At 41.2% G+C, this 27,422-nt stretch overlaps 1 protein-coding gene across 1 annotated transcript in view; it reads left to right on the forward strand.

Annotated features, from left to right (window-relative positions):
• Positions 1-27,422, forward strand: part of ZRANB3 (zinc finger RANBP2-type containing 3) — a 298,807-nt gene that overhangs the window by 243,938 nt on the left and 27,447 nt on the right. Inside the window, exons 13-14 of the mRNA XM_030801279.1 lie at positions 23,814-24,255; positions 26,719-26,922. Coding sequence (XP_030657139.1) covers positions 23,814-24,255; positions 26,719-26,922 — 646 coding nt within the window. The remainder of the gene's footprint in view (positions 1-23,813; positions 24,256-26,718; positions 26,923-27,422) is intronic.

Raw genomic sequence — 27,422 nt, forward strand, 5'->3', positions numbered from 1 at the left:
CGCTTACTCTTTGGTTAGGAAAAAACAATTGTAAACAAATCATTTTAATGCAATATGATAAATATGAAAATAGAGACATGTAAGCCAGGCTCTGGGAACACAGGACAGAATAACTAACTACCTGGAGCATTTGAGAAAGTTTCCGTTGGGAAATATCTGAGCTGGATTTTGAAGGATGAATTCAAAGGCAGTAGGTCCAATTTCAGGCAGAGGGAACACCAAAAGCATGCCTAAAAGCACAGGGATATGAACAAATATTAATTGTTCTGAGAATGCAAAATCTACACAAATATGTGAGCTTAGGGCACATGAGAAGTGAGTTGGAGAGGAAGCCTAAAACTTGGGCAGTAACCAGTTGGAGAGGAACTCACACTTGCCATGCCAAAAAGTGAGACTTGATTCTGGAAGTATGTAGTGTCATGAGATGTTTTTAAGCAGATAAATAACATGATCAGATTTCTGTCTTCAAAAGATAGTCCTAATGGTAGTGTGGAAAACAAATGGAAGGGTGAAGAGACAGAAGTTCTTGGAGGTAGTGCTACTTGGGGATGGATTACAGTCATACACCACATAATGATGTTTTGGTCAACTATGATCACATATACAATGGAAGTCTCATAAGGTTATAATGGAGCTGAAAAGTTCCTATCACCTGGTGAGGTTGTAGTCGTAGTAACACGGTAGCACAATATATTACCCTTTCTATGTTTAGATACACAAATACTCACCATGTGATACAGTTACCTATAGTATTCAGTACTGTAACTGCTGTACAGGTTTGTAATCTGGGAGTAATAGGCTATACCAGGTAGTCTAGGTGTATAGTATGCTATACCATCTAGGTTTGTGAAGTACACTCTGTGATGTTGGTACAACTGCAAAATCACCTAAAGATACATTTCTTGGAAGGTTTCTGTATCTCCGTTGTTAAGCAAAGCATAGTATACTCTCCCATCTAGTTTCAGCCTATGGTGAAGGGATCTCTCTTTCTCTCTCCACTCTCTGTCCAGGCTTTCTCCCCCTGATTTTTTAGAACCTGAGAACTTGGTTGGGTCACAGTTCAAGGTAGGTGAGTTACTGTTCCCCCAGGAGGCATGCCTCTCCTTTGCTTTCTGCTTCCACTGTGAGCACAGCAAACAAGCCTGCGTTGGCAGGCCCTACCACCTCCTCTGCCGCTAGATCTGTGCTGACAAGTTAGGAAGTCTAGTTTTGACCTTGGGTTCTAGCTGGGTTCTTCAGTATACCTTTTACCAGAATTTTACTTTGGTACTATCAGGCACTTACAGGTCTATTAATAAAGCCAGTTCCTTTTTATTCATGAGGCTATTAGTATGTATAAAGCTCCTTTGTCAAGGATTCCTAGAGGGGATTTGAGGCACTATAACCACCCTGAATTCCTAACAGTGGTAGTGACAATAGAGAGGCAAAAAATGCCAGACATTTCAGCAGTAGAATCAATAAAATGAGACCTGAGTGGAATCCTATCTAATAGCAGCAGTGCAAAAAGAGTAGAAGGGATTGAAGCAGGCACTTAAGGAAAACACCACAGCCAACAGCATGCAGGTATATAAGGAGAGGACAAATTGAAACAATGGAAAGAGATCCAATTTAGTCTAAAACTGGAGATTTCCATGCAGAGGACTTAATAGTTAATTTGGATGAGCAGTGAAGAGCCAAAAGATTGTGGTGGTAGAATAGGAGCTGGCTTAAGGACAGAGGTGAAGCGTTCACTCAGGACGTCTTGAGTTTGAGGTATCTCTGAACCTCAGCTGTTGTCCAAGAGTCATTTGGAGCTCAGCCCTAGAGCTTAAAGAGAAATAATGGTACATAGGTACACACTAGACATAAGTGGATTAATTTAACCCCCTGAGTTACATTCTAATAATCTATATGTTATATGATATTTTGCTATAAATTCTCATTGTCCTTATTGGAAGAGACAGCCATTCCCAAAGACATTTGCATATACTACTTTTGATGTCATGGGATTTTTTTGTACAAAATAATCTTTTTAATCTTTTCTTTATATTTTTTAACTTTTATTTTAGGTTTGGGGGCACATGGGAAGGTGACACATAGGTAAACGTGTCATAGGGGTTTGTTGTACATATTATTTCATCACCCAGGTATTAAGCCCAGTACCCAGTAGTTATCTTTTCTGCTCTTCTCCTTCACGCAACCTCCCCTCTCAAGTAGACCCTAGTATCTGTTGTTTCCTTTTTTGTGTTCATAAGTTCTTATTATTTAGCTTCCCATTTTGTATTAGTCCATTTATGCTGCTGATAAAGACATACCCCAGACTGGGAAGAAAAAGAGGGCTTTTGTTTGTTTCTTTTGTTTTTTTGAGACGGAGTCCTGCTCTGTCGCCAGGCTGGAGTGCAGTGGCGCGATCTAGGCCCAATGCAGCCTCCACCTCCTGGGTTCAAGCAATTCTCCTGCCTCAGCCTCCCGAGTAGCTGGGACTACAGGCACGCACCACCACACCCAGCTAATTTTTGTATTTTTAGTAGAGACGAGGTTTTACCATGTTGGCCAGGCTGGCCTCAAACTCCTGACCTTGTGATCCACCCACCTCAGCCTCCCAAAGTGCTGGGATTACAGGTGTGAGCCACCATGCCCAGTGGAAAAAGAGGTTTAATTGGAATCACAGTTCCACATGGCTGAGAAGGCCTCAGAATCATGGCAGGAAGTGAAAGGCACTTCTTACATGGTGGCGGCAAGAGAAAATGAGAAGGAAGCAAAAGTGGAAACCCCTGATAAAACCATCGGGTCTCATGAGACTTATTCACTATCACAAGAATAGTGCAGGAAAGACTGGCCCCCATGATTCAATTACCTACCCCTGTGTCCTTCCCACAACACATGAGAATTCTGGGAGATACAATTCAAGTTGAGATTTTGGTGGGGACACAGCTAAACTATATCATTCCGCCCCTGGCCCCTCCAAATCTCATATCCTCCCATTTCAAAACCAATTATGCCTTCCCAAAAGTCCCCCAACATCTTAATTCATTTCAGCATTAACCCAGAAGTCCACAGTCCAAAGTCTCATCTGAGACAAGGCAAGTCCCTTCTGCCTATGAGCCTGTAAAAGCAAAAGCAAGCTAGTTACTTCCTAGATACAATGGGAGTAGAGGTTAAATACAGCTGTTCCAAATGGAAGAAATTGGCCAAAACAAAGGGGATACAGGGCCCATGCAAGTCTGAAATCGAGTGAGGCAGTCAAATTTTAAAGCTCCAAAATGATCTTCAACTCCAGGTCTTACAGCCAGGTCACACTGATGCAAAAGGTAGGTTCCCATGGTCTTGGGCAGTACTGCCCCTGTGGCTTTGTAGGGTACAGCCTCCCTCATGGCTGCTTTCACAGGCTGGCATTGAGTGTCTATGGCTTTTCCAGGAGCATGGTACAAGCGGTCAGTGGATCTACCATTCTGAGGTCTGGAGGACAGGTGGCCCTCTTTTCACAGCTCCAGTAGGCAGTGCCCTAGTAGGGACTCTGTGTGAGGGCTCCAACCCCACATTTCCCTTCCACACTGCCCTAGCAGAGGCTCTCCATGCGGGCCCCACCCCTGCAGCAAACTTGCCTAGGCATCCAGTCGTTTCCATACATCTCCTGAAATCCAGGTGGAGGTTCCTAAACTTCAGTTCTTGACTTCTGTGCACCCACGGGCTCAACACCACATGGAAGCTGCCAAGGCTTGGGTTTTCCACCCTCTGAAGCCACAGCCCAAGCTGTACATTGGCCCCTTTCAGCCATGGCTAGAGCAGCTGGGATGCAGGGAACCAAGTCCCTAGGCTGCACGGAGCACAGGGACCCTGGACCTGGCCTACGAAACCACTTTTTCCTCCTGGGCCTCCTGGCCTGTGATGGGAGGGGCTACCATGAAGGTCTCTGACATGGCCTAGAGACATTTTCCCCATGGTCTTGGGGATTAACATTAGGCTCCTTGCTACTTATGCAAATTTCTGCAGCCGGCTTGAATTTCTCCCAAGAAGTTTTCTGTCACATAGTCAGGATGCAAATTTTCCAAACTTCTATGCTCTGCTTCCCTTATAAAACTGAATGCCTTTAACAGCACCCAAGTCACCTCTTAAATGCTTTGCTCCTTAGAAATTTCTTCTGCCAGATACCCTAAATCATCTCTCTCAAGTTCAAAGTTCCACAGATCTCTAGGGTAGGGGCAAAATGCCGCCAGTCTCTGCTGAAACATAACGAGTAGTCACTTTTGCTCCAGTTCCCAGCAAATTCCTCATCCCCATCTGAGACCACCTCAGCCTGGATTTTATTGTTTATATTGCTATCAGCATTTTGGGCACAGCCATTCAACAAGTCTCTAGGAAGTTCTAAACTTTCCCACATTTTCCTGTCTTTTTCTAAGCCCTTCAAACTGTTCCAGTCTCTGCCTGTTACCCAGTTCCAAAGTCACTTCCACATTTTCAGGTATCCTGTCAGCAGTGCCCCACTCTACTGGTACCAGTTTACTGTATTAGTCCATTTTCATGCTGCTGATAAAGGCATACTTGAGACTGGGAAGAAAAAGAGGTTTAATTCGACTTAAAGTTCCACATGGCTGGGGAGGCCTCAGAATCAACAGCAGGCAGCGAAAGGCACTTCTTTATATGGCAGTGGCAAGAGAAAATGAGAAGGAAGCAAAAGCGGAAACCCATGATAAACCCATCAGATCTCATGAGACTTACTCGCTATCACTAGACTAGCGCAGGAAAAACTGGCCCCCATGATTCAATTACCTTCCCCTGGGTCCCTCCCACAACATGTGGGAATTCTGTGAGATACAATGCAAGTTGAGATTTGGGTGGGGACGCAGCCAAACCATATCACACTTATAAGTGAGAACATGTGGTATTTGGTTTTCTGTTCTTGCATTAGTTTGCTAAGGATAATAGCCTCCAGCTCCATCCATGTTCCCACAAAAGACATTATATCATTCTTTTTTATGGCTAAATGGTATTCCATGGCATATAAGTACCACTTTTTCTTCATTTAACCTGTCATTGACATGCATTTCTGTTGATTCCATGTTTTTGCTATTGTGAATAGTGCTACAGTGAACATTCCTGTGCATGTGTCTTTATGGTAGAATGATTTCTATTCCTCTGGGTATATGCCCAGTAATGGGATTGCTGGTTCGAATGGTAGTTCTGCTTTTAGCCCTTTGAAGAACTGTCATACTGCTTTCCACAATAGTTGAACAAATTTACACTCCCACCAACAGTGTATGTGTTCCCTTTTCTCTGCAACCTTGTCCACATCCGTAATTTTTTTTGCTTTTTAATAGCCATTCTGACTGGTGTGAGATGGTATCTCACTGTGGTTTTGATTTGCATTTCTCTAGTGATCAGTAATACTGAACTTTTCTTCATATACTTGTTGGCCGCATGTATGTCTTCTTTTGAGAAGTGTCTGTTCATTTCCTTTGCCTACTTTTTGTTGTTGTTGTTGTTGTTGAGACAGAGTCTCGCTTTCTCACCCAAGCTGGAGTGCGATGGTGCAATCTTGGCTCACTGCAGCCTTCGGCTGCCAGGTTCAAGCAAATTGCATGCCTCAACCTCCCGAGTAGCTGGTACTACAGGTGCACGCCACCATGCTCAGCTAATTTTTGTAGTTTTTGTAAAGATAGGGTTTCACAATTTTGGCCAGGCTAGTCTTGAACTACTGACCTCAGGTGATCCACCCATCTTGGCCTCCCATAGTGCTGAGATTATAGCCATGAACCACCATGCTGGGCCCTTCACCCACTTTTTAATGGAACTTTGTGTTTTTCTCTTGTAAATTTGTTTAAGTTTCTTATAGATGCTGGATATTAGGCCTTTGTCAGATGCATAGTTTGCAAATACTTTATTCCTTTCTGTAGGTTGTCTGTGTACTCTGTTGATAGTTTATTTTGCTGTGCAGAAGCTCTTAAGTTTAATTAGATCCCACTTGTCAACTTTTGCTTTTGTTAAGATTGCTTTTGGTGTTGTCATGAGAACTTTGCCCATTCCTTTGTCCAGAATGGTATTGCCTATGTTGTCTCCCGGGGCTTTTATAATTTTGGGCCTGGAGGCTCTGTACAGGGAGTTGCCGAGCAGCTACTGGCTCGATAGCTCTGGTGAGGGATGGCTAGAGCCCCAGGCTTGGAGGACCTACCCAATGAGCAGATATGGGAATGGGCACCCATGTAACAGTCTGGCCAGTTTTCTGTAGGGCTACTGAAGTAGCTGAGGGCCCCTCCAGTCCCTAGTCATCTCGGATTTTCTAGTACCTAGAGGTATCACCAGTGAAGTCTGTGAAACAGCAAAGATGGCAGCCTATGCCACCCTCTAGGAGCTTCATCCCAGGGAGGTACAGGCCTGTTGCTGATCCAAAGGCACCTGAAGGAGGTAGCTGGTGACCTGGTTGGGAGGTTCTGTCCAGTGAGGAGGAATGGGATCGGGGACTCACTTAAAAAAAGCAGTCTGGCCACGTTTTGGTAGAGCAGCTGTGCTGTGCTGGGGGATCCCTTCCACCCTCCACACTCCCTTCCGCTTGGACTCTCCAAAGCTGGAAGACTGGAACAGCTAAGGTGCCCAAACAGCAAACATGGCGACTAGCCCCTCCCCTCAGGACCTCCTTCCTAGGGAGGTGCAGTGCCGTTTCTGGTAGCTGACTGGCATTTTAGAGGTGCCATGGAAGTGAGCTGCCGTGGAAATGGGGCCTGCAGGCTGTTGCTGCTCATCCACCTGCATTCAGCCTCTTTCCTAGGGATATGTACAGGAGTCTAACCTCCCACTTCATGGGACACCACACCTGGCTAAGACCATGTCTCTAAAAAAATAATAATAAGTAATAACGTTTTCTTTTTTACTACTTTGGGTTTTTAAAAAAATCAAAATGTTTTTTATTTTGTGTGTTTTGTTTTGTTTTCTCTCTACCTGCAGAGAAACACTAGTAGTAGTGCCTAAGAGTGGATATTGTCAGTATTTTATTCAGCTGTATGGGAATGAACATTTTGGAAAATGGAAAAAAAAAAACAGTCATGTCTTTCTTAGAATAATTTAAATCTGTTTTTTCAGTTAGATGATTAAAACCCTACTTGTGTCACTCTATCTCCTTTGAAAACAGACTCTTGTTGGCTTGTTTACAAATGCTCACGAGGGCTCTTTAGTTCCAGTTCCAATCATCAATCCTCTGTGGTTCAAGAGACCAGCATGATGTCCCAATCACCCATTTGTAAAATAGGGTTATTAATATTTTTAGGAACAGGAGCCAAATGACATGAGGCAGTAATGGTTCCTACCAGAGCTGCCCTTTGATCAAAGTCTATTAAACTTGACATCAGTGCTTTTGTTGGTAGCCTGTGCTTCCCTGGAATAGCACCAAGCTTTGAAGTGCTTTATTTTTTATGAGTTTTACTAGATTTTTTTTCCCTCTCCTTCAGTTCTAATAACTGACTTTTAATCCTATCATCATAGCCAGGGGATTTGTCTGTAAAGACCAGTAGTTTGCTATGGTGAAAAACAGGGCAAATAGATTAGGACTCTGAACTTTTCAGATAAAAACATGCATTTTGCCATCTTAAGCATTTTGCAGTTTGTATTCCCAGCACTTCTCACCAAAAGCAGTATTTTTCTTTTGTTTTTCAAAAACAATATTGAACAAAAGACAGGAACATAATAACTGAGTTTCAGCTGTATAACTGAAGAGAGGAATATGTTCTTCTGTCTTCCGCTTTCCTTATGACATGAGCGTGTTGTTATAATATTTTTCTCAAAAGCTTTGTGATAAAAATTACTATAGGCTTAGATCACTCTTCCTTCTCTAAGGAGCAGGGAGTCATGTTATTGATGAATCTAACATTTTTGGAAAATATGCATTCTTTTGGGAAGCATTCTGTTTGCAATTATTTCTTACGTTTTTCCCAAATGCTTTAATCAGTGAATCTACTAACAGCTGTAGCAGTGTTGCCAGCTCTACTAAAAGAGAACTACTTAATGAAAAATTAACAAAATAGGACAACAGAAAAGTCATTAGAAGCATCTTACAGATATTTATATTTGATATCTGTATCTACAAATTAGTATCTTGTTTAAGGTCACCTTCTTCTTTTATAAACCAGACATATTCCCAATACCTGCTTGAGTCTCCATGAGTTGATGGTGATATGTCTCTGTCTCAAAACATCAAGGATGGCCGGGCACAGTGGCTCACACCTGTAATCCCAGCACTTTGGGAGGCTGCGGTGGGTGGATCAACTGAGGTCAGGAGTTCGAGACCAGCCTGGTCAACATGGTGCAACCCCATCTCTACTAAAAATACAAAAAATTAGCCAGGCATGGTGGTGGGCACCTGTAATCCCAGCTACTTGGGAGGCTGAGGCAGTTTTGCAGTGAGCCGAGATCGTGCCATTGCACTGCAGCCCGGGCAATAGAGTGAGACTCCGTCTCAAAAAAAAAAAAAAATCAAGGATAATGTGTTTTGTTTTAAACTGACCTATGTGACCTTTGGGTCCTGCCAATATAGTAATTTCCTAGCCATTCAAATCCATGTACTTTCTTCTACTTACCTTATCAACAGTTTCCCTCTTTTGATTGTGTGACTCTACTTGTCATTTGCCGTCCTATGAGAAACTATCCAAACTCCAGTTACAGTGACAAGACAGATGAGCTCAGCTAGCACATTTCATGCCTGCACAGGGGTTACTCTGTGCCGGCATTCTTCAGTTTATAAAAATTATTATTTCAAAGAGGCCAGAGGGATTCTCATGAAGTATGTAAGAGAGTTCATGTATTTGTTTCTCCTTAAAAAGAGTGTCACCGCCCATGTGTATATTCACATATGAATTCTCAGTCCCTCTTTACGTGCAGAAAATTAAGGAAAGAAATGAAGCTATTAGGCTTGGCACAGTGGCTCACGCCTGTAAGCCCAGCACTTTGGGAGGCCAAGACAGGCGGATCACCTGAGGTCAGGAGTTCGAGACCAGCCTGGCCAACATGGTGAAACCCTGTGTCTACTAAAAATACAAAAAATTAGCCGGGCATGGTGGCGGGCACCTGAGGTCAGGAGTTCGAGACCTCAGGCAAGCGGATCACCTGAGGTCGGGAGTTCGAGACCAGCCTGACCAACATGGAGAAACCCCATCTCTACTAAAAATACAAAAATAGCCAGGCATGGTGGCACATGCCTGTAATCCCAGCTACTTGGGAGGCTGAGGCAGGAGAATGGCTTGAACCTGGGAGGCAGAGGTTGCAGTGAGCCAAGATTGTGCCACTTCACTCCAACCTGGGCAACAGAGTGAGATTCTACCTCAAAAAACAAAACAAAAAATCATTTTCAGTAAACCAGGAGACACTCTTTGTTTCCATCCAGCAGGTATAATTATCTTTAGAATATATCAAAGAGATTTTCTCACTTGTTTTTCTATTAGTCATAGCTGCTAAATGTCAAAAAGACCTCATCAGCCAACTTCCTGCTGATTGCCCAGAGGCTACAATCAGAAAGCACAATTGATGACATGGATCAGGTTTCTCACTGATTACCTCATAGGAAATCCTTACTCCTTTTAGGCCTTCCAGCTTATGGCAGCCCTGTGGCCAGGACCCTAACTTGTAAGGTTTACTTCCTGTGACAGCATTAATCATTGTTCAGTTTAGCCATTATAACATTAGCCATAGTCGTTGCTAATCTTGCCCTCTCCTTTTGCTAACATTGTATTCTTAAGAGTATCTTTTGGTTCACAATATTATTAAAATGATTTCCTTTCTATCCTTTCCCTTGTTTTCTGGATTTTATGTACTAAAGCCTCAATTTTATTACCCAAGTGGAATGTTCTGTTTTAGAACATCACCTATACTGATTACTCCCATGCACTGTTCATAAACTACCATAATGGCAGAAGTATGCATCAGTTTCTCATTACTGTCAGTCACTCCTAACCTTACCTCTCAACCTGCCTTCAGCACGAGAATTCTCAAATGCTGTTTTCCCAAAATAAGTCATTGCTTAAATAGTAAAATAAGTTATTTTTAAAATAGCTTAATTAAATAGCTTAATTAAGAAGATCAACTGTAAAGCTGGTATTTGAAGGCCCTGAGAATTCTTTTTTTGGGGGGAGGTTTCTTTAGTTGTTTTGTTTATTTATTTATTTATGTGTTTATTTTTGAGATGGAGTATGCTCTGTCACCCGGGCTGGAGTGCAATGGTGCGATCTCAGCTCACTGCAACCTCCACTTCCCGGGTTCAAGTGATTCTCGTGCGTCAGCCTCCTGAGTAGCTGGGATTACAGGCACCCACCACCACACACGACTAATTTTTTTGTATTTTCAGTAGAGACAGGGTTTCACCATGTTGGCCAGGCTGGTTTCGAACTCCTGACCTCAAGTGATCTGCCTGCCTCGGCCTCCCAAAGTGCTGAGATTACAGGCGTGAGCCCCAACGCCTAGCTAATTTTTGTATTTTTAGTAGAGATGGGGTTTTGATATGTTGTCGAGGCTGGTTTGATCTGTTTGGCCAGATCAAGTGATCTGCCCGCCTTGGACTCTCAAAGTGCTGGGATTATAGGCATGAGCCACCACGTTCGGCCTTCTTTGTTGTTTTGTTTTGTTGTTGGGAAGGTTCCTTTTGTTTTAACAAATGTTGCAAAAAAAAATTTTTTTTTTTTTGGTGGGGAAATGGAGACATAAGTCATTAAATAAACAGACTCTTTAAAATATAGGGCAAAAGATTCAAGTATTATTTAAACATTATTCAGTGTAGATGACAGTGGAGTATTATATATTTTATATATATAGCTATGCTGACATCAGTTTGTTTTATTTGCTCTTCTTAAAAAAAAAAAAAAAAATTTAAGGCCAGGCATAGTGGCTCATGCTTTTAATTCCAGCACTTTAGGAGGCTAAGGCAGAAGGATCACTTGAGCCCAGGAGTTCAAGACCAGCCCAGGCAACATAGGGAGACCCTTGTCTAAACAGCAACAACAAAAATTAACCAGACATGGCAGCATGCACCTGTAGTCCCAGCTACTCAGGAGGCTGAGGCAAGAGCATCTCCTGAGCCCAAAAGGCTAAGGCTGCAGTGAGCTGTGATCACACCAGTTACAAAGTGAGACCCTGCTTCAGAAACAAAAAATTTTTTTAAGTATAGGAAGAGAGGTGGTTGAGGGTATGGTTAAGGCATTAAATTGAAAACAAGCAGATTAAGAAAGATTCCTTAATTAATGATAATTTATTATTATTATTATTATTTTTTTAGAAGGAGTCTCACTCTGTAGCCCAGGCTGGAGTGCAGTGGCGTGATCTCGGCTCACTGCAACCTCTGCCTGCCGGGTTGCCTGCCTCAGCCTCCTGAGTAGCTGGGATTACAGGTGCCAACGCTACGCATGGCTAATTTTTGTATTTTTAGTAGAGATGGGGTTTCACCATCTTGGCCAGGCCGATCTTGAAATCCTGACCTCACGATCCAGTCACCTCGGCCTCCCAAAGTGCTGGGATTACAGGCATGAGCCATCACGCCCAGCCTCTTCAGCATCTTTCTCTGACCAGCTCCGTGGTAGCTAACATTGTGTCATCTGTGGAGAAACTGACTAGACCAAGCAAAAACTTGTGGAGACTGAAGGACATCATAAAAGAGTCTGTGATGACCCTATGTGAAGTCTCCCATGTGGAACTCCTGATAGCATTTTAGCATCTTATTAAATATCAGTGGATAACAGAAGGCCACCTCTCATGTGAAAAACAGAAACCAAAACAAACATGCAAGCCAAGAATGAGATACAAAAGAAACAGAGACAATGTAATGAGCTGAAGAAAATGTAAAAACAAAACAAAAAACTACCATCAGTAGACACAGATAAGTAAAAATATTGTGCTTATGAAACAAGAATAAGGAAAAGTCAGAGAACACAACAAGCTCTTAGAGCTTAAAACTGTAATACCAGAAATTAATAATAAGGAAAGAAAGGAGGATAATGAAGAAATTACCCAGAAGTAGAACAAAGATATAGAAAAAGTGAAGAAAATGAAATTATCTGTTCAGAAGCTTTTTTCCTAATAGGAGGTCTAGAAAGATAAGATAGAGGAAGAAAAAAATAATTTAAGAAAACTTCCCAGGACGGAAGGATACAAGTTGTCTGATTGAAAGTACCTACCGAAAGCCAGGTGCAGTGGTGCGCCTGTAGGTTCCAGCTACTTAGGAGGCTGAGCAGGAGGACTGCTTGTGCCCTAGGAGTTTGAGCCCCACCTGGGTAACACTGAGACTCCATCTCTTTAAAACAAAAAAATTAAAAAAGAAAGTGCCTACTGAGTGTCTACTATAATGAATGGGAAACCGAAACACACACTAAAGCCATTACCCTCCTGATTTTTTGCTTTGAGTTTTCTTCTGGATATCTTTTACTCATTCGACCATTAATTTTGTTCCCTTGTTTTCTGTCCTTTTTACCTTTTCTTACTTTATTGAACTACCTCTATGTGGCATGACATACACTTTTATGATTTTATCCACTTGCATGTCCATGATTGTTCTCCGATACCTAAATCCAATTGTCTCTCTCTTTGTTTTTTTGGAGACAGAGTCTTACTCTGTCACCCAGGCTGGAGTTCAGAGGCAAAAGTTGGCTCACTGCAACCTCTGCTTCCTGAGTTCAAGCAATTCTCATGCCTCAGCCCCCAAGAAGCTGGAATTACAGGCGTGTGCACCATGCCCAGCTACTTTTTGTATTTTTTGTAGAGCTGGGGTTTGACCATGTTGGCTAGGCTGGTCTGGAACTCCTGATCTCAAGTGATTTGCCCACCTCACCCTCCCAAAGTTCTGGGATTACAGGCGTGAGCCACCGCGCCTGGCCTCAGTTGTCTCTCTTACGGACTCCAAACCTGCTTCCTGGAATCCTCTACCCCAGTACCACTAGTTATCATACATTTCTAAAAGTGAACTTGTTTCCTTAGCTCTTCTTTTTTGGTCTTCTAATGAACCTATTTATCTTTCTGTATTTTCTATTGCAGTAACTGAAAATATCATCCCTACCATGTTACAAGTCAAAAATCTCGGAGTCTGAAGATTACTCTAGGCCCCTGCATCTTCCTTACCCCTCATGTTCAATCAGCATGTCCCATCAGATCTTGCTGCTAGCCCCATGTGTCCTGAGTTCCCAGGAAACCTTCCCATTCCCCATTTATCCCTCAAGGAAGGGACAATCAAGGGTCATTAGACATTTGAAGAGAAAATCTATAGCATGAGAAAGGTAAACAAAAGTAAACTAATACACAACTTGATCCTGAAGATAATTTTTTAAAAACTCTGAAGTAGTAGTTTCAGATTTGAGATTATATTGCCCATAAAAATAAAATGAGAATATGGTTAAAAAAATAGAGAATAACAAGGAACTTTTAGATGTTAAAAATATGACTGCCAAACTAAAATAATTCTATAGAAGGCTGAAAGATAAGTAGAGGAAAACTAAGAGTTTACAGGGTAAAAAGACAAAAAGAAGGAAAATTTTACAGTAAAAGGTAAGACATAAATGTATAAGTCTAACATTCTACTAATAGGAATGCCAGAAAAAGAGAAAAGAGAAAATTAAGAGGAAGGAACTATCAAAGAATAATAGAAATTTTCAAGAGCTAAAGATAATAGTATTCAAAATTAATAAGGTATCTTAGGTGCTGAGCAGAATTTTTAAAGGCATATAAATATAGACTATATAGAGGTAAATCACTGTGAAATTTTAAAACACCAGAAATAAAAGTTCCTGAAGAGCTCTAAAAGAAAGCAAAAATGTGCAGCCTACCAAGGAACAACATTTTCAGCAACAACAGATGTTGGAAGAAACAGAACAATGCCTTTAAGGATTTGAGAGGTCAGGCATGGTGGCTCACGCCTGTAATTCCACCAATTTGGGAGGCCAAGACAGGTGGATTACTTGAGCTCAACAGTTCAAGACCAGCCTGGGCAACATGTTGAAACTCAGTCTCTACAAAAAAATACAAAAATTAGCCAGGCCTGGTGGCATGCTCCTGCAGTCCCAGCTACTTGGGAAGCTGAGGTGGGAGGATCACTTGAATCCAGGAGGTCAAGACTCCAATGAGCTGTAATTGCACCACTACACTCCAACCTGGGTGACAGAGCAAGACCCTGTCTCAAAAAGGAAGGATTCAAGGAGAATCGTATGCCCAGCAAAACTACTGAATAAAGATGAGGACAAAATCAACTCATTTCTAGACAGGCAAGGACAGAAAGTTTACCTCTATCAGAAAAACAGTATGGTTTAACTAGAAATAGCTGATAGAATTTGTTCATGTTTGCTGAACATTTGCTAGTATTTTCAAAATTCTGCAAGCTCTCTTTGCTGTTTTATTGTATAGAATAGAATATTTTCTTTAAATGTTTAATTCTATTTGTTTCTTTGTTACCTTTTTGTTTTTAAGAGACAGGGTCTTGCCATGTTGCTCAGACTGGTGTGGGACTCCTGGACTCAAGCAATCCTCCTTCCTCAGCCTCCTAAAGCAGCTAGAACTACAGGCGCATGCCACCATACCTGGCTAATTTTTCTGTTTTTTGTAGAGACAGGATCTTGCTATGTTGCCCAGGCTGGTCTCGAAATCCTTGCATCAAACAATCCTCCTGTCTTGGCTTCCCAGTGTACTGGACTACAGGCATGAGCCACTGTACTCAGCCTGTTACCTTTTTTTAAAAAACACCAAACTTGATCAGTCTATTAATCTCTCTGCTTTCCTCCACCTTTTTTTTTTTTTTTTTTTTTGACGTGGAGTCGTGCTCCGTCGCCCAGGCTGGAGTGCAGTGGTGCAGTCTTGGACCATGCAACCTCCACCTCCCAGGTTCGAGCGATTCTTCTGCCTCAGTCTCCCAAGTAGCTGGGACTACAGGTGCATGCCACCACGCCCGGCTGATTTTTGTATTAGTAGAGACAGGGTTTCATCATGTTGGCCAGGCTGGTCTCGAACTCCTGACCTTGTGATCCACCCGCCTCAGCTTCCCAAAGTGCTGGGATTACAAGCATGAGCTACCATGCCTGGACCACTCTTTCTTTAATTTCCCTTACGCATTGTTTTAAAAATCGTGTCTCGTGGTTAATGATTTCATTCTTTATCTGAATTCTGTATATTTCACAACTAGATAACTTTTTATAGTATTTGAGAATGTATAAATTAAGAGCTATGCAAAATAAGAGTTCTACATTATTGGGAGTAGTGGAGTAGGGGAGAGAGATGATAACATGTTTTAATTTTACAAATATGGGAACAGCCTAAATTTTCCTTCCTTATTTTTTCGCTTCCTTTTTTCTTTAATTTTTATACTGTGGTAAATAAAATTTGCCATTTTAACCATTTTTAAGTGTACAGTTAGGGGCATTACATTCACAGTCTGTTGTGCACCCACCACCAGTATTTCCAAACATTTTCCATTACCCCAGAGAGTCTATAATTATGTAGCAATCACTCTCCATTTCCCTTTCCCCTCCAGCCTATGGTAACCACTAATCTTTCTGTTTTTATGAATTTTATAATTCTTTCTTACACAGTACCACTAAGAAGTACAGATAATATTCATTATGTAAAATATCATTTACAATATATGGTATTTTGCTATCATTATCTACAGGGTCTTAGTTATCTATTATTGCATAACAAATTGCTCCAAAACTTAGTGTCTTAAGACAACAATAGCCATGTATTATTTCTTATAGTTTCTATGGGTGCAGGATTCAACCAGGGTACAACAGGAATGACATGTCTCCTCCATGATGACTGTGGCCTTTGATGGAAGACACCCATGCTAGGGGCTGAAAACTTCTCTGAAGGCTTGTTCACTCACATGTCTGGCAATTGGTGCTGTCTGTCACCTGGGAGCTTTTCTGGGGCTGTCAACTGGAACACCGCAGGATTTCTCCATGTGGCCTGGGTTTCCTTACACCAGTGATGGCTAGGTTCCCAAGGCAAGTGTCCCAAGACAGAAAAAAAGGGAGAGACAGAGGGCCAGCCAAGTTGAAGCCATATTACCTTCAATGACCTAGCCTCAGAAGTCACACAGCATTGGCCAGGCACGGTGGCTCACACCTGTAATCCCATCGCTTTGGGGGGCCGGGGTGGGTGGATCACCTCAGGTCAGGAGTTCAAGACCAGCCTGGCCAACATGATGAAACCCCGTCTGTACTAAAAATACAAAAATTAGCTGGGCGTGGTGGTGAACACCTGTAATCCCAGCTACTTTCGGGAGGCTGAGGCAGGAGAATAACTTGAACTCCGGAGGCGGAGGTTGCAGTGAGCCGAGATTGCGCCATTGTACTCCAGCCTGGGCGACAAGAGTGAAACTCTGCCTCAAAAAAAAAAAAAAAAAAAAAAGTCACACAGCATTACTTTAACTGTGTTCTGTTGGGTGAGACCGTTACAAAGGTCTACTCACGTTCAAGGAAGAAGAACATAGATCCCACCTCTCAATGGAGGCATGTCAGTGTCACATTGTATGAAGAGCATGTGAAATGACATAAGAATTGGTGTGACCATCGTTGAAAATATATTTAGCCACACTGTGTTTCTAACGTGGTTCCCAGCTCCACCTCTGAAACTAAATCGTTTAATTTGTCCTAACTGTAGCTAATTAACCATGGAGATAGGTATCCTACTTTCTCTAATTAGGAAACTGAGATTCACACATTGAAAAGATGAAAAACATGCAATGATATAACTGTTCTTAAACAAAAGAAATACATTTCATGAAAACAAGGTTATTATTAAAATGTGTCTACTAAAGAAGCTGTCCTAATTAACAGGTTTTTTGTTTTTATACTTTAAGTTTTAGGGTACATGTGCACAACATGCAGCTTTCTTGCATATGTATACATGTGCCATGTTGGTGTGCTGCACCCATTAACTTGTCATTTAACATTAGGTATATCTCCTAATGCTATCTCTCCCCCCTTCCTCCACTCCACAACAGGCCCCAGTGTGTGATGTTCCCCTTCCTGTGTCCATGTGTTCTCATTGTTCAGTTCCCACCTATGAGTGAGAACGTGCTGTGTTTGGTTTTTTGTCCTTGCGATAGTTTGCTGAGAATGATGGTTTCCAGCTTCATCCATGTCCCTACAAAGGACATGAACTCATCATTTTTTATTGCTGCATACTATTCCATGGTGTATACGTGCCACATTTTCTTAATCCAGTGTATCATTGTTGGACATTTGGGTTGGTTCCAGGTCTTTGCTATTGTGAATAGTGCCGCAATAAACATACGTGTGCATGTGTCTTTATAACAGCATGTTTTATAATCCTTTGGGTATATACCCAGTAATGGGATTGCTGGGTCAAATGGTATTTCTAGTTCTAGATCCCTGAGGAATCACCACACTGACTTCCACAATGGTTGAGTTTACAGCCCCACCAACAGTGTAAAAGTGTTCCTATTTCTCCACATCCTCTCCAGCACCTGTTGTTTCCTGACTTTTTAGTGATGGCCATTCTAACTGGTGTGAGATGGTATCTCATTGTGGTTTTGATTTGCATTTCTCTGATGGCCAGTGATGATGAGCATTTTTTCATGTGTCTTTTGGCTGCATAAATATCTTCTTTTGAGAAGTGTCTGTTCATATCCTTTGCCCACTTTTCGATGGGGTTGTTTGTTTTTTTCTTGTAAATTTGTTTGAATGCATTGTAGATTCTGGATATTAGCCCTTTGTCAGATGAGTAGATTTCAAAATTTTTCTCCCATTCTGTAGGTTGCCTGTTCACTCTGATGGTGGTTTCTTTTGCTGTGCAGAAGCTCTTTAAATAGATCCCATTTGACAATTTTGGCTTTTGTTGCCATTGCTTTTGGTGTTTTAGACATGAAGTCCTTGCCCATGCCTATGTCCTGAATGGTATTGCCTAGGTTTTCTGCTAGGGTTTTTATGGTTTTAGGTCTAACATATAAGTCTTTAATCCATCTTGAATTAATTTTTGTATAAGGTGTAAGGAAGGGATCCAGTTTCAGCTTTCTACATATGGCTAGCCAGTTTTCCCAGCACCATTTATTAAATAGGGAATCCTTTCCCCATTTCTTGTTTTTGTGAGGTTTGTAAAGATCAGATAGTTGTAGATATGCGGCATTATTTCTGAGGGCTCTGTTCTGTCCCATTGGTCTATATCTCTGTTTTGGTACCACTACCATGCTGTTTTGGTTACTGTAGCCTTGTGGTATAGTTTGAAGTCAGGTAGCGTGATGCCTCCAGCTTTGTTCCTTTGGCTTAGGATTGACTTGGCAATGCGGGCTCTTTTTTGGTTCCATATGAACTTTAAAGTAGTTTTTTCCAATTCTGTGAAGAAAGTCATTGGTAGCTTGATGGGGATGGCATTGAATCTATAAATTACCTTGGGCAGTATGGCCATTTTCACGATACTGATTCTTCCTACCCATGAGCATGGAATGTTCTTCCATTTGTTTGTATCCTGTTTTATTTCATTGAGCAGTGGTTTGTAGTTCTCCTTGAAGAGGTCCTTCACATCCCTTGTAAGTTGGATTCCTAGGTATTTTATTCTCTTTGAAGCAATTGTGAATGGGAGTTCACTCATGATTTGGCTCTCTGTTTGTCTGTTATTGTTGTATAAGAATCTTGTGATTTTTGCACGTTGATTTTGTATCCTGAGACTTTACTGAAGTTGCCTATCAGCTTAAGGAGATTTTGGGCTGAGACAATGGGGTTTTCTAGATACACAATCATGTCATCTGCAAACAGGGACAATTTGACTTCCTCTTTTCCTGCCTGATTGCCCTGGCCAGAACTTCCAACACTACATTGAATAGGAGTGGTGAGAGAGGGCATCCCTGTCTTGTGCCAGTTTTCAAAGGGAAGGCTTCCAGTTTTTGCCCATTCAGTATGATATTGGCTGTGGGTCTGTCATAGATAGCTCTTATTATTTTGATATACGTCCCATCAATACCTAATTTATTGAGAGTTTTTAGCATGAAGAGTTGTTGAATTTTGTCAAAGGCCTTTTCTGCATCTATTGAGATAATCGTGGTTTTTGTCATTGGTTCTGTTTATATGCTGGATTATGTTTATTGATTTTCGTATGCTGAAACAGCCTTGCATCCCAGGGATGAAGCCCACTTGATCATGGTGGATAAGCTTTTTGATGTGCTGCTGGATTCGGTTTGCCAGTATTTTATCGAGGATTTTTGCATCGATGTTCATCAGGGATATTGGTCTAAAATTCTCTTTTTTTGTTGTGTCTCTGCCAGGCTTTGGTATCAGGATGATGCTGGCCTCATAAAATGAGTTAGGGAGGATTCCCTCTTTTTCTATTGATTGCAGTAGTTTCAGAAGGAATGGTACCAGCTCCTTGTACCTCTGGTAGAATTTGGCTGTGAATCCATTTGGTCCTGGATTTTTTTTAATTGGTAAGCTATTAATTATTGCCTCAATTTCAGAGCCTGTTATTGGTCTATTCAGGGATTCAACTTCTTCCTGGTTTAGTCTTTGGAGGGTGTATGTGTCGAGGAATTTATCCATTTCTTCCAGATTTTCTAGTTTATTTGCATAGAGGTGTTTATAGTATTCTCTGATGGTAGGTTGCATTTCTGTGGGATTGGTGGTGATATCCCCTTTATCATTTTTTATTGCGTCTATTTGATTCTTCTCTCTTTTCTTCTTTATTAGTCCTGCTAGCGGTCTATCAATTTTGTTGATCTTTTCAAAAAACCAGCTCCTGGATTCATTGATTATTTTGAATCATTGATTTTGGTTTTTTATGTCTCTGTCTCCTTCAGTTGTGCTCTGATCTTAAACTATTTCTTGCCTTCTGCTAGCTTTTGAATTTGTTTGCCCTTGCTTCTCTAGTTCTTTTAACTGTGATGTTAGGGTGTCGATTTTAGATCTTTCCTGCTTTCTCTTGTGGGCATTTAGTGCTATAAATTTCCCTCTACACACTGCTTTGAATGTGTCCCAGAGATTCTGGTATGTTGTGTCTTTGTTCTCGTTAGTTTCAAAGACCATCTTTATTTCTGTCTTCATTTCATTATGTACCCAGTAGTCATTCAGGAGCAGGTTGTTCAGTTTCCATGTAGTCGTGCAGTTTCGAGTGAGTGTCTTAATCCTGAGTTCTAGTTTGATTGCACTGTGGTCTGAGAGACAGTTTGTTATAATTTCTGTTCTTTTACATTTGCTGAGGAGTTCTTTACTTCCAACTATGTGGTCAATTTTGGAATAGGTGTGGTGTGGTGCTGAAAAGAATGTATATTCTGTTGATTTGGGGTGGAGAGTTCTGTAGATGTCTATTAGGTCTGCTTGGTGCAGAGCTGAGTTCAGTTCCTGGATATCCTTGTTAACTTTCTGTCTCATTGATCTGTCTAATGTTGACAGTGGAGTGTTAAAGTCTCCCATTAATATTGTTTGGGAGTCTAAGTCTCTTTTGTAGGTCTCTAAGGACTTGCTTTATGAATCTGGGTGTTCCTATATTGGGCACATATATATTTAGGATAGTTAGCTTTTCTTGTTGAATTGATCCCTTTACTATTATGTAATGGCCTTCTTTGTCTCTTTTAATCTTTGTTGGTTTAAAGTCTGTTTTATCAGAGACTAGGATTGCAACCCCTGCCTTTTTTTGTTTTCCATTTGCTTGGTAGATCTTCCTCCATCCCTTTATTTTGAGCCTATGTGTGTCTCTGCACGTGAGATGGGTCTCCTGAATACAGCACACTGATGGGTCTTGAATCTTTATCCAATTTGGCAGTCTGTGTCTTTTAATTGGAGCATTTAGCCCATTTACATTTAAGGTTAATATTGTTATGTGTGAATTTGATCCTGTCATTATGATGTTAGCTGGTTATTTTGCTCGTTAGTTGATGCAGTTTCTTCCTAGCCTTGATGGTCTTTACAATTTGGCATGTTTTTGCAGTGGCTGGTACCGGTTGTTCCTTTCCATGTTTAGTGCTTCCTTCAGGAGCTCTGGTAGGGCAGGCCTGGTGGTGACAAAATCTCTCAGCATTTGCTTGTCTGTAAAGGATTTTATTTCTCCTTCACTTAGGAAGCTTAGTTTGGCTGGATATGAAATTCTGGGCTGAAAATTCTTTTCTTTAAGAATGTTGAATATTGGCCCCCACTCTCTTCTGGCTTGTAGATTTTCTGCTGAGAGATCAGCTGTTAATCTGATGGGCTTCCCTTTGTGGGTAACCCGACCTTTCTCTCTGGCTGCCCTTAACATTTTTTCCTTCATTTCAACTTTGGTGAATCTGACAATTGTGTACCTTGGAGTTGCTCTTCTTGCAGAGTATCTTTGTGGTGTTCTCTGTATTTCCTGAATTTCATTGTTGGCCTGCCTTGCCAGATTGGGGAAGTTCTCCTGGATAATATCCTGCAGAGTGCTTTCCAACTTGGTTCCATTCTCCCTGTCACTTTCAGGTACACCAATCAGACATAGATTTGGTCTTTTCACATAGTCCCATACTTCTTGAAGGCTTTGTTCATTTCTTTTTATTCTTTTTTCTCTAAATTTCTCTTCTTGCTTCATTTCATTCATTTGATCTTCCATCACTGATACTCTTTCTTCCAGTTGATCGAATCGGCTACTGAGGCTTGTGCATTCGTCACATAGTTCTCATGCCGTGGTTTTCAGCTCCATCAGGTCCTTTAAGGTCTTCTCCGCATTGGTTATTCTAGTTAGCCATTTGTCTAATTTTTTTTCAAGGTTTTTAACTTCTTTGTCATGGGTTCGAACTCCCTCCTTTAGCTCGGAGTAGTTTGATCGTCTAAAGCCTTCTTCTCTCACCTTGTCAAAGTCATTCTCCGTCCAGCTTTGTTCCGTTGCTGGTGAGGAGCTGCATTCCTTTGGGGGAAGAGAGGCACTCTGATTTTTAGAGTTTCCAGTTTTTCTGCTCTGTTTTTTCCCCATCTTTGTGGTTTTATCTACCTTTGGTCTTTGATGATGGTGACGTACAGATGGGGTTTTGGTGTGGATGTCCTTTCTGTTTGTTAGTTTTCCTTCTAACAGTCAGGACCCTCAGCTGCAGGTCTGTTGGAGTTTGCTGGAGGTCCACTCCAGACCCTGTTTGCCTGGGTATCAGCAGCGGAGGCTGTAGAACAGTGGATATGGGTGAGCAGCAAATGTTGCTGCCTGATCGTTCCTCTGGAAGTTTTGTCTCAGAAGAGTACCTGGCCGTGTGAGGTGTCAGTCTGCCCCTACTGGGGGCTGCCTCCCAGTTCGGCTACTGGGGGGTCAGGGACCCACTTGAGGAGGCAGTCTGTCCATTCTCAGATCTCCAGCTGCATGCTGGGAGAAGCACTACTCTCTTCATAGCTGTCAGACAGGGACATTTAAGTCTGCAGAGGTTTCTGCTGCCTTTTGTTTGGCTATGCCCTGCCCCCAGAGGTGGAGTCTACAGAGGCAGGCAGGCCTCCTTGAGCTGCGATGGGCTCCACCCAGTTCGAGCTTCCAGGCCACTTTGTTTACCTACTGAAGCCTCAGCAATGGTAGGCACCCCTCCCACAGCCTCACTGCAGCCTTGCAGTTTGATCTCAGATTGCTGTGCTAGCAATGAGCAAGGCTCCGTGGGTGTAGGACCCTCCGAGCCAGGCATGGGATAATAATCTCCTGGTGTGCTGTTTGCTAAGACTGTTGGAAAAGCGCAGTATTAGGGTGGGAGTGACCCGATTTTCCAGGTGCCATCTGTCACCCCTTTCTTTGATTAGGAAAGGGAATTCGCTGACCCCTTGGGCTTCCCGGGTGAGTCGATGCCTCGCCCTGCTTCGGCTCACACTCTGTGCGCTGCACCCACTGTCCTGCACTCACTGTCTGACACTCCCCAGTGAGATGAACTTGGTACCTCAGTTGGAAATGCAGAAATCACCCGTCTTCTGCGTTACTCATGCTGGGAGCTGTAGATTGGAGCTGTTCCTATTCGGCCATCTTGGCTCCAGTCCCCTGGTTTTTTTTTTTTTATTTTTTTGACAGGGTCTCACTCTGTTGCCTCAGCTGAAGTGCAGTGGCACAATCACAGCTCACTGTAGCCTCAACCTCCCAGGCTCCAGCAGTCTTCCTACCTCAGCTCCCTGAGTAGCTGGGACTACAGGTGCACACCACCACTCCTGGCTAATTTTTGTTTTGGGGTTTGTTTGTTTGTTTTTGGTTTTTTTTGTTGTTTTTTTTTTGTAGCGACAGGGTTTCACCATGTTGCCCAAGCTGGTCTTGAACTCCTGGGCTCAGGCAATCCTGCCATCTCAGACTCCCAAAGTGCTAGGATTACGGGCATGAGCCGCTGCAACCAGCCTAATTAACAGCTTCCTGGTCAAGATGCTTTCTGGTCAAGAAAACATTTTCATATGAATAACATTATGTGTGAACATTGTGTTTATAGTTTGGGTGTGAAAGCATTTTTTTAGGTCCTTGATTGACCTGAAATATTTGAATACACAATTGCCTTTTTTCCCTGACATATATTTAGGGTAATATATTAAGTATATTTTTGTTATATAACTGCTCTAACCAAGTTACCTTACCTCTCTAAAGCTGCAGTTTCCTCCTTCGAAATGTTATAATAATAATAGTATTGACTTCACAGAGCTGACATGAGGATTAAATGAGTTAATATATGTAAAATGCTTGGCACACAATAAGTGCTAAGAAAAAAGACACAGGAAGTACATGGATATGTTTTACATATATATATATATATATATATATATATATATATATATATGTATATATGAAGAGTCAGAGCATAATGAATTCATTTCCAAAAGGTATTTAAAGGATAAGGCAGTATGGTTAATTAAAATATTTTATTAAGCTCTTTTATGTAAGAAGAACATATTAGATTGCTTCTTACTTTGATAACTACTGTTTGCTTTTCCTAGTTCGAAAAAGAAAAACAGCATGATATTCGATCATTTTTTTTACCACAACCTAAAAAAAGACAGTTGATGACCTCCTGTGACAAATCAAAGAGATTCCAGGAGGAAAATACTATAGTGTCATCAGACCCTACAAAAACAGCTGCAAGAGATATCATCGATTCTGAAAGTGATGTTGAACCTGAAACTAAAAGATTGAAATTGGCCGCCTCGGAAGACCACTGCAGTCCGTCGGAAGAGACACCATCCCAGTCCAAGCAAATCAGAACTCCACTCATGGAAAGTGTCCAGGAGGCCAAGTTCCAGTCAACCACCCCAGCCTTTCCTGTAGAGGGCTGGCAGTGTAGTCTCTGCACCTATATCAATAATTCAGTGGTACCTTATTGTGAAATGTGTGAGACTCCTCAAGGCAGTGCTGGTGAGTATATAGAAGGTGACCATGGAGGTAAGGGCTGTTAATGGTGTCTTCAGATAACCTGTGCTTTCAGAGACTGCTGTTATCCAGGGTTAGTGTGACTCAGCACAACTTTAGCTTTTAAATTGGAATAAGAGCTTCATATAGTGAAGACTGAATTTATCCCTTATGGAATGTGAAAAGCTCTCAGTTCTGTCAAGAATGTATATCCCCAAACGTCTGTGATATGGCATTAATTTGGCACAAATGGACATTTCTGATTAATGTCAGCAGGATATGAATTCAGTGAGCAGGAATAGAAGCTCTGTTGCTATGGTAGCAAATATGCCTTATACTCATAGACCTGCTATTTTCCCTCCTCTGTAGCTAATACTTATTTTTAAGGAAATTGTGGATTATTTTTATGTTTAAATAGCAAAATAATCTAATGTAGCTTCTTTGCCTAGTCAGTATACATTGTGCCATGGTTTTTGCTTGTCAAGCATCAAAACTCCTCTATGGATCAATCTTCATTTGTGAACCAATTTGATGTCTGGTTTTTTTGAGTTTATTCTTTTTTAAAACATATTATTTTAAAATCAGAAATCATAAATATACCTCAAGTATGTTTTTATAGCATGTGATACTATTTTCTTATGTTTAGTTTCTGAAATGATTATTAATGCCCATGGTTGTCATAAGAAAAAGATCATTCGTATTCTTGTTTCCAATTCTATAGAGCATTTTTATAGTAATAAAAATGCCAAGTTGATGGTTTTGGAAACTGGAAGTACACATTGTATTTTATCAGTTGTAATAATTGTACACATCTAATTTTGCATCATACATTAATTCTTCAAAATATTGGCATTGACAAAGACTCAGCTAAGATATAAATTCTGATATTGCAGTTCCTTCCTCTTGCCTTGCTCTTCTCTCTGTCTTAATTTTGATTTGAAGGAAAATGTAGGGAGGAGCTGAGTCTTCCCTCTTTCACTTCTGGGTACTCCTACCAAAATTGACAAGCCTGCCATCTGAGTGGTTATATTTGTATGTGGGCACCTGTTGTCTGTGAACTAAATTGGAATCACATGCTTATTCCATGTAATATCTCTGTCACAATTAGCATGATTGCATGCAATTCCCAACTGCTACAGGCAATAAAAATAAGCTCTATTGTGACTATAAAATAATGTCAGTTCACATTAAATGTATAAGTTGAATGATTTAGCAACAAAAGTCATAATTTAACATGGGTTTTATAGTTCTGATTTTTCCTTTGCAATCCAAGAGCAACAATGAAAATTTCTAGACCCATGATTTAATAAGGAATCTGTCAAGCAACTTAAAAAAATAAAAACTACCTTTTGTGAATATGAAAGTCTGATTAGAAATACATAGTCTTGGCTGGGCGCGGTGGCTCACGCTTGTAATCCCAGCACTTTGGGAGGCCGAGGCGGGCGGATCACGAGGTCAGGAGATCGAGACCACGGTGAAACCCTGTCTCTACTAAAAATACAAAAAAAAAATTAGCCGGGCATGGTGGCGGGCGCCTGTAGTCCCAGCTACTTGGAGAGGCTGAGGCAGGAGAATGGCGTGAACCCGGGAGGCGGAGCTTGCAGTGAGCCGAGATCGCGCCACTGCACTCCAGCCTGGGTGACAGAGCGAGACTCCGTCTCAAAAAAAAAAAAAAAAAAAGAAATACATAGTCTAAGTAACAGTGATATTACTATATTTAAAAAATGTAATTATTAGATTTATATTTCTACCACTGCCACATCTGATACCCAAATCTTCTCCTCCCTGTTCTTTACTACATCATGCTAAAAACCTGGGCTGTATCTTTGGTCTCTTTCTCACCTCCCACACTCAACCCAGCAAGTAACCTCCAAATAAATCTTGATTCCAACCACTTTATTTTTATTGCTACCATCCTACTCTAAAGCCACCATCTTTCTCCCAGGCCTCAATAGCCTCCATATTAATCTGATCCTTCAGTGCACAGCAGCCAAAGTGATCCTTTATTCCTTTGCCTAAAACTCTTTAATGGCTTCCAGTTACATTTAGAATATTTAGACCAAGAATACAGGCCCGAGTCCAAGCTTCCTAGATCCATGAACAGCTCTCAGCTCAAATGGGACTCCTGTCAGAGCTTGGTCCTCATGACTTTTGCTATAGTAGTGCTCTCCAAAACCTTCTTACTAAAAAAAAAAAAAAAAAAAACTTAGTTGTGTTCTCTTTATCTGAAAATTTAGTATTTACCTATTTGTTAATTTTATTGTCTTTCTCTGCCATTTAGAATGGAGTCTAGAATGCAGGGATTTCTCTGTCCTGTTCCTGCTGTCTCTTCAGCATCTAGAATAGTACTGGGTATATAGTAGGCTCCTGATAAATGTTTTGAACATATGAATAAACATTATTCACTTTCTTTTTATAAGACCTAGCTGTTACATTCTTTTTACTTTACTTTTAAATGTAAATTATTACATTTTAAAATAATTTTTATTTTAATAGTTATGCAAGTGGATAGCCTCAACCATATCCAGGATAAAAACAAGAAGGATGATTCTCAGAAAGACACCTCAAAAAAGGTTCAAACTATCTCAGACTGTGAAAAACAAGCCCTTGCACAGTCAGAACCTGGCCAGTTAGCTGACAGCAAGGAAGAAACATCAAAAATTGAGAAAGAAGACGGACTTACATCCCAGCCAGGTAATGGTAAGTCCTGTTTCCATTCCTAGCATCCAAGTAATAACCATATACTTTCACACATAATACTGTTATTAGATTAGTAATTACTACCTTGTTCCAGGTTCCTTTTACCCTTTTATATTAAAAATACCAACCATTTGTAACCACATACTTAAACACCAGATGGCTAGAAGAGCTGAGTGTGTCTGTTGGCATTCAGACATTACACATAGAGCAAAACCGATAAATAGCTACATGTGCTGCCACCAGGCCTGTTGCCCAGCCTCAACCAAGCCTAGCTCATTCACACAGTAAGGGTGTTGTTTTGATATTTGGGAGGTGCTTTGGGACAAAACAGTAAGACTGACAGATAATTAACTAACACTTAGCATATCATTAATCCTTTACACAAAAATTCTTGTAAATAGTTATACTTAATTGGCATATTTTTTAAAAAGTATTTTAAAGAAAATGTTTTTAGGGAACATAATGTCAAGACTGTGTGAATCATGACTGCATTTGGAGCC

The sequence above is a fragment of the Nomascus leucogenys genome, chromosome 20, assembly GCF_006542625.1.
Source record: "Nomascus leucogenys isolate Asia chromosome 20, Asia_NLE_v1, whole genome shotgun sequence".
Lineage (NCBI taxonomy): Eukaryota > Metazoa > Chordata > Mammalia > Primates > Hylobatidae > Nomascus > Nomascus leucogenys.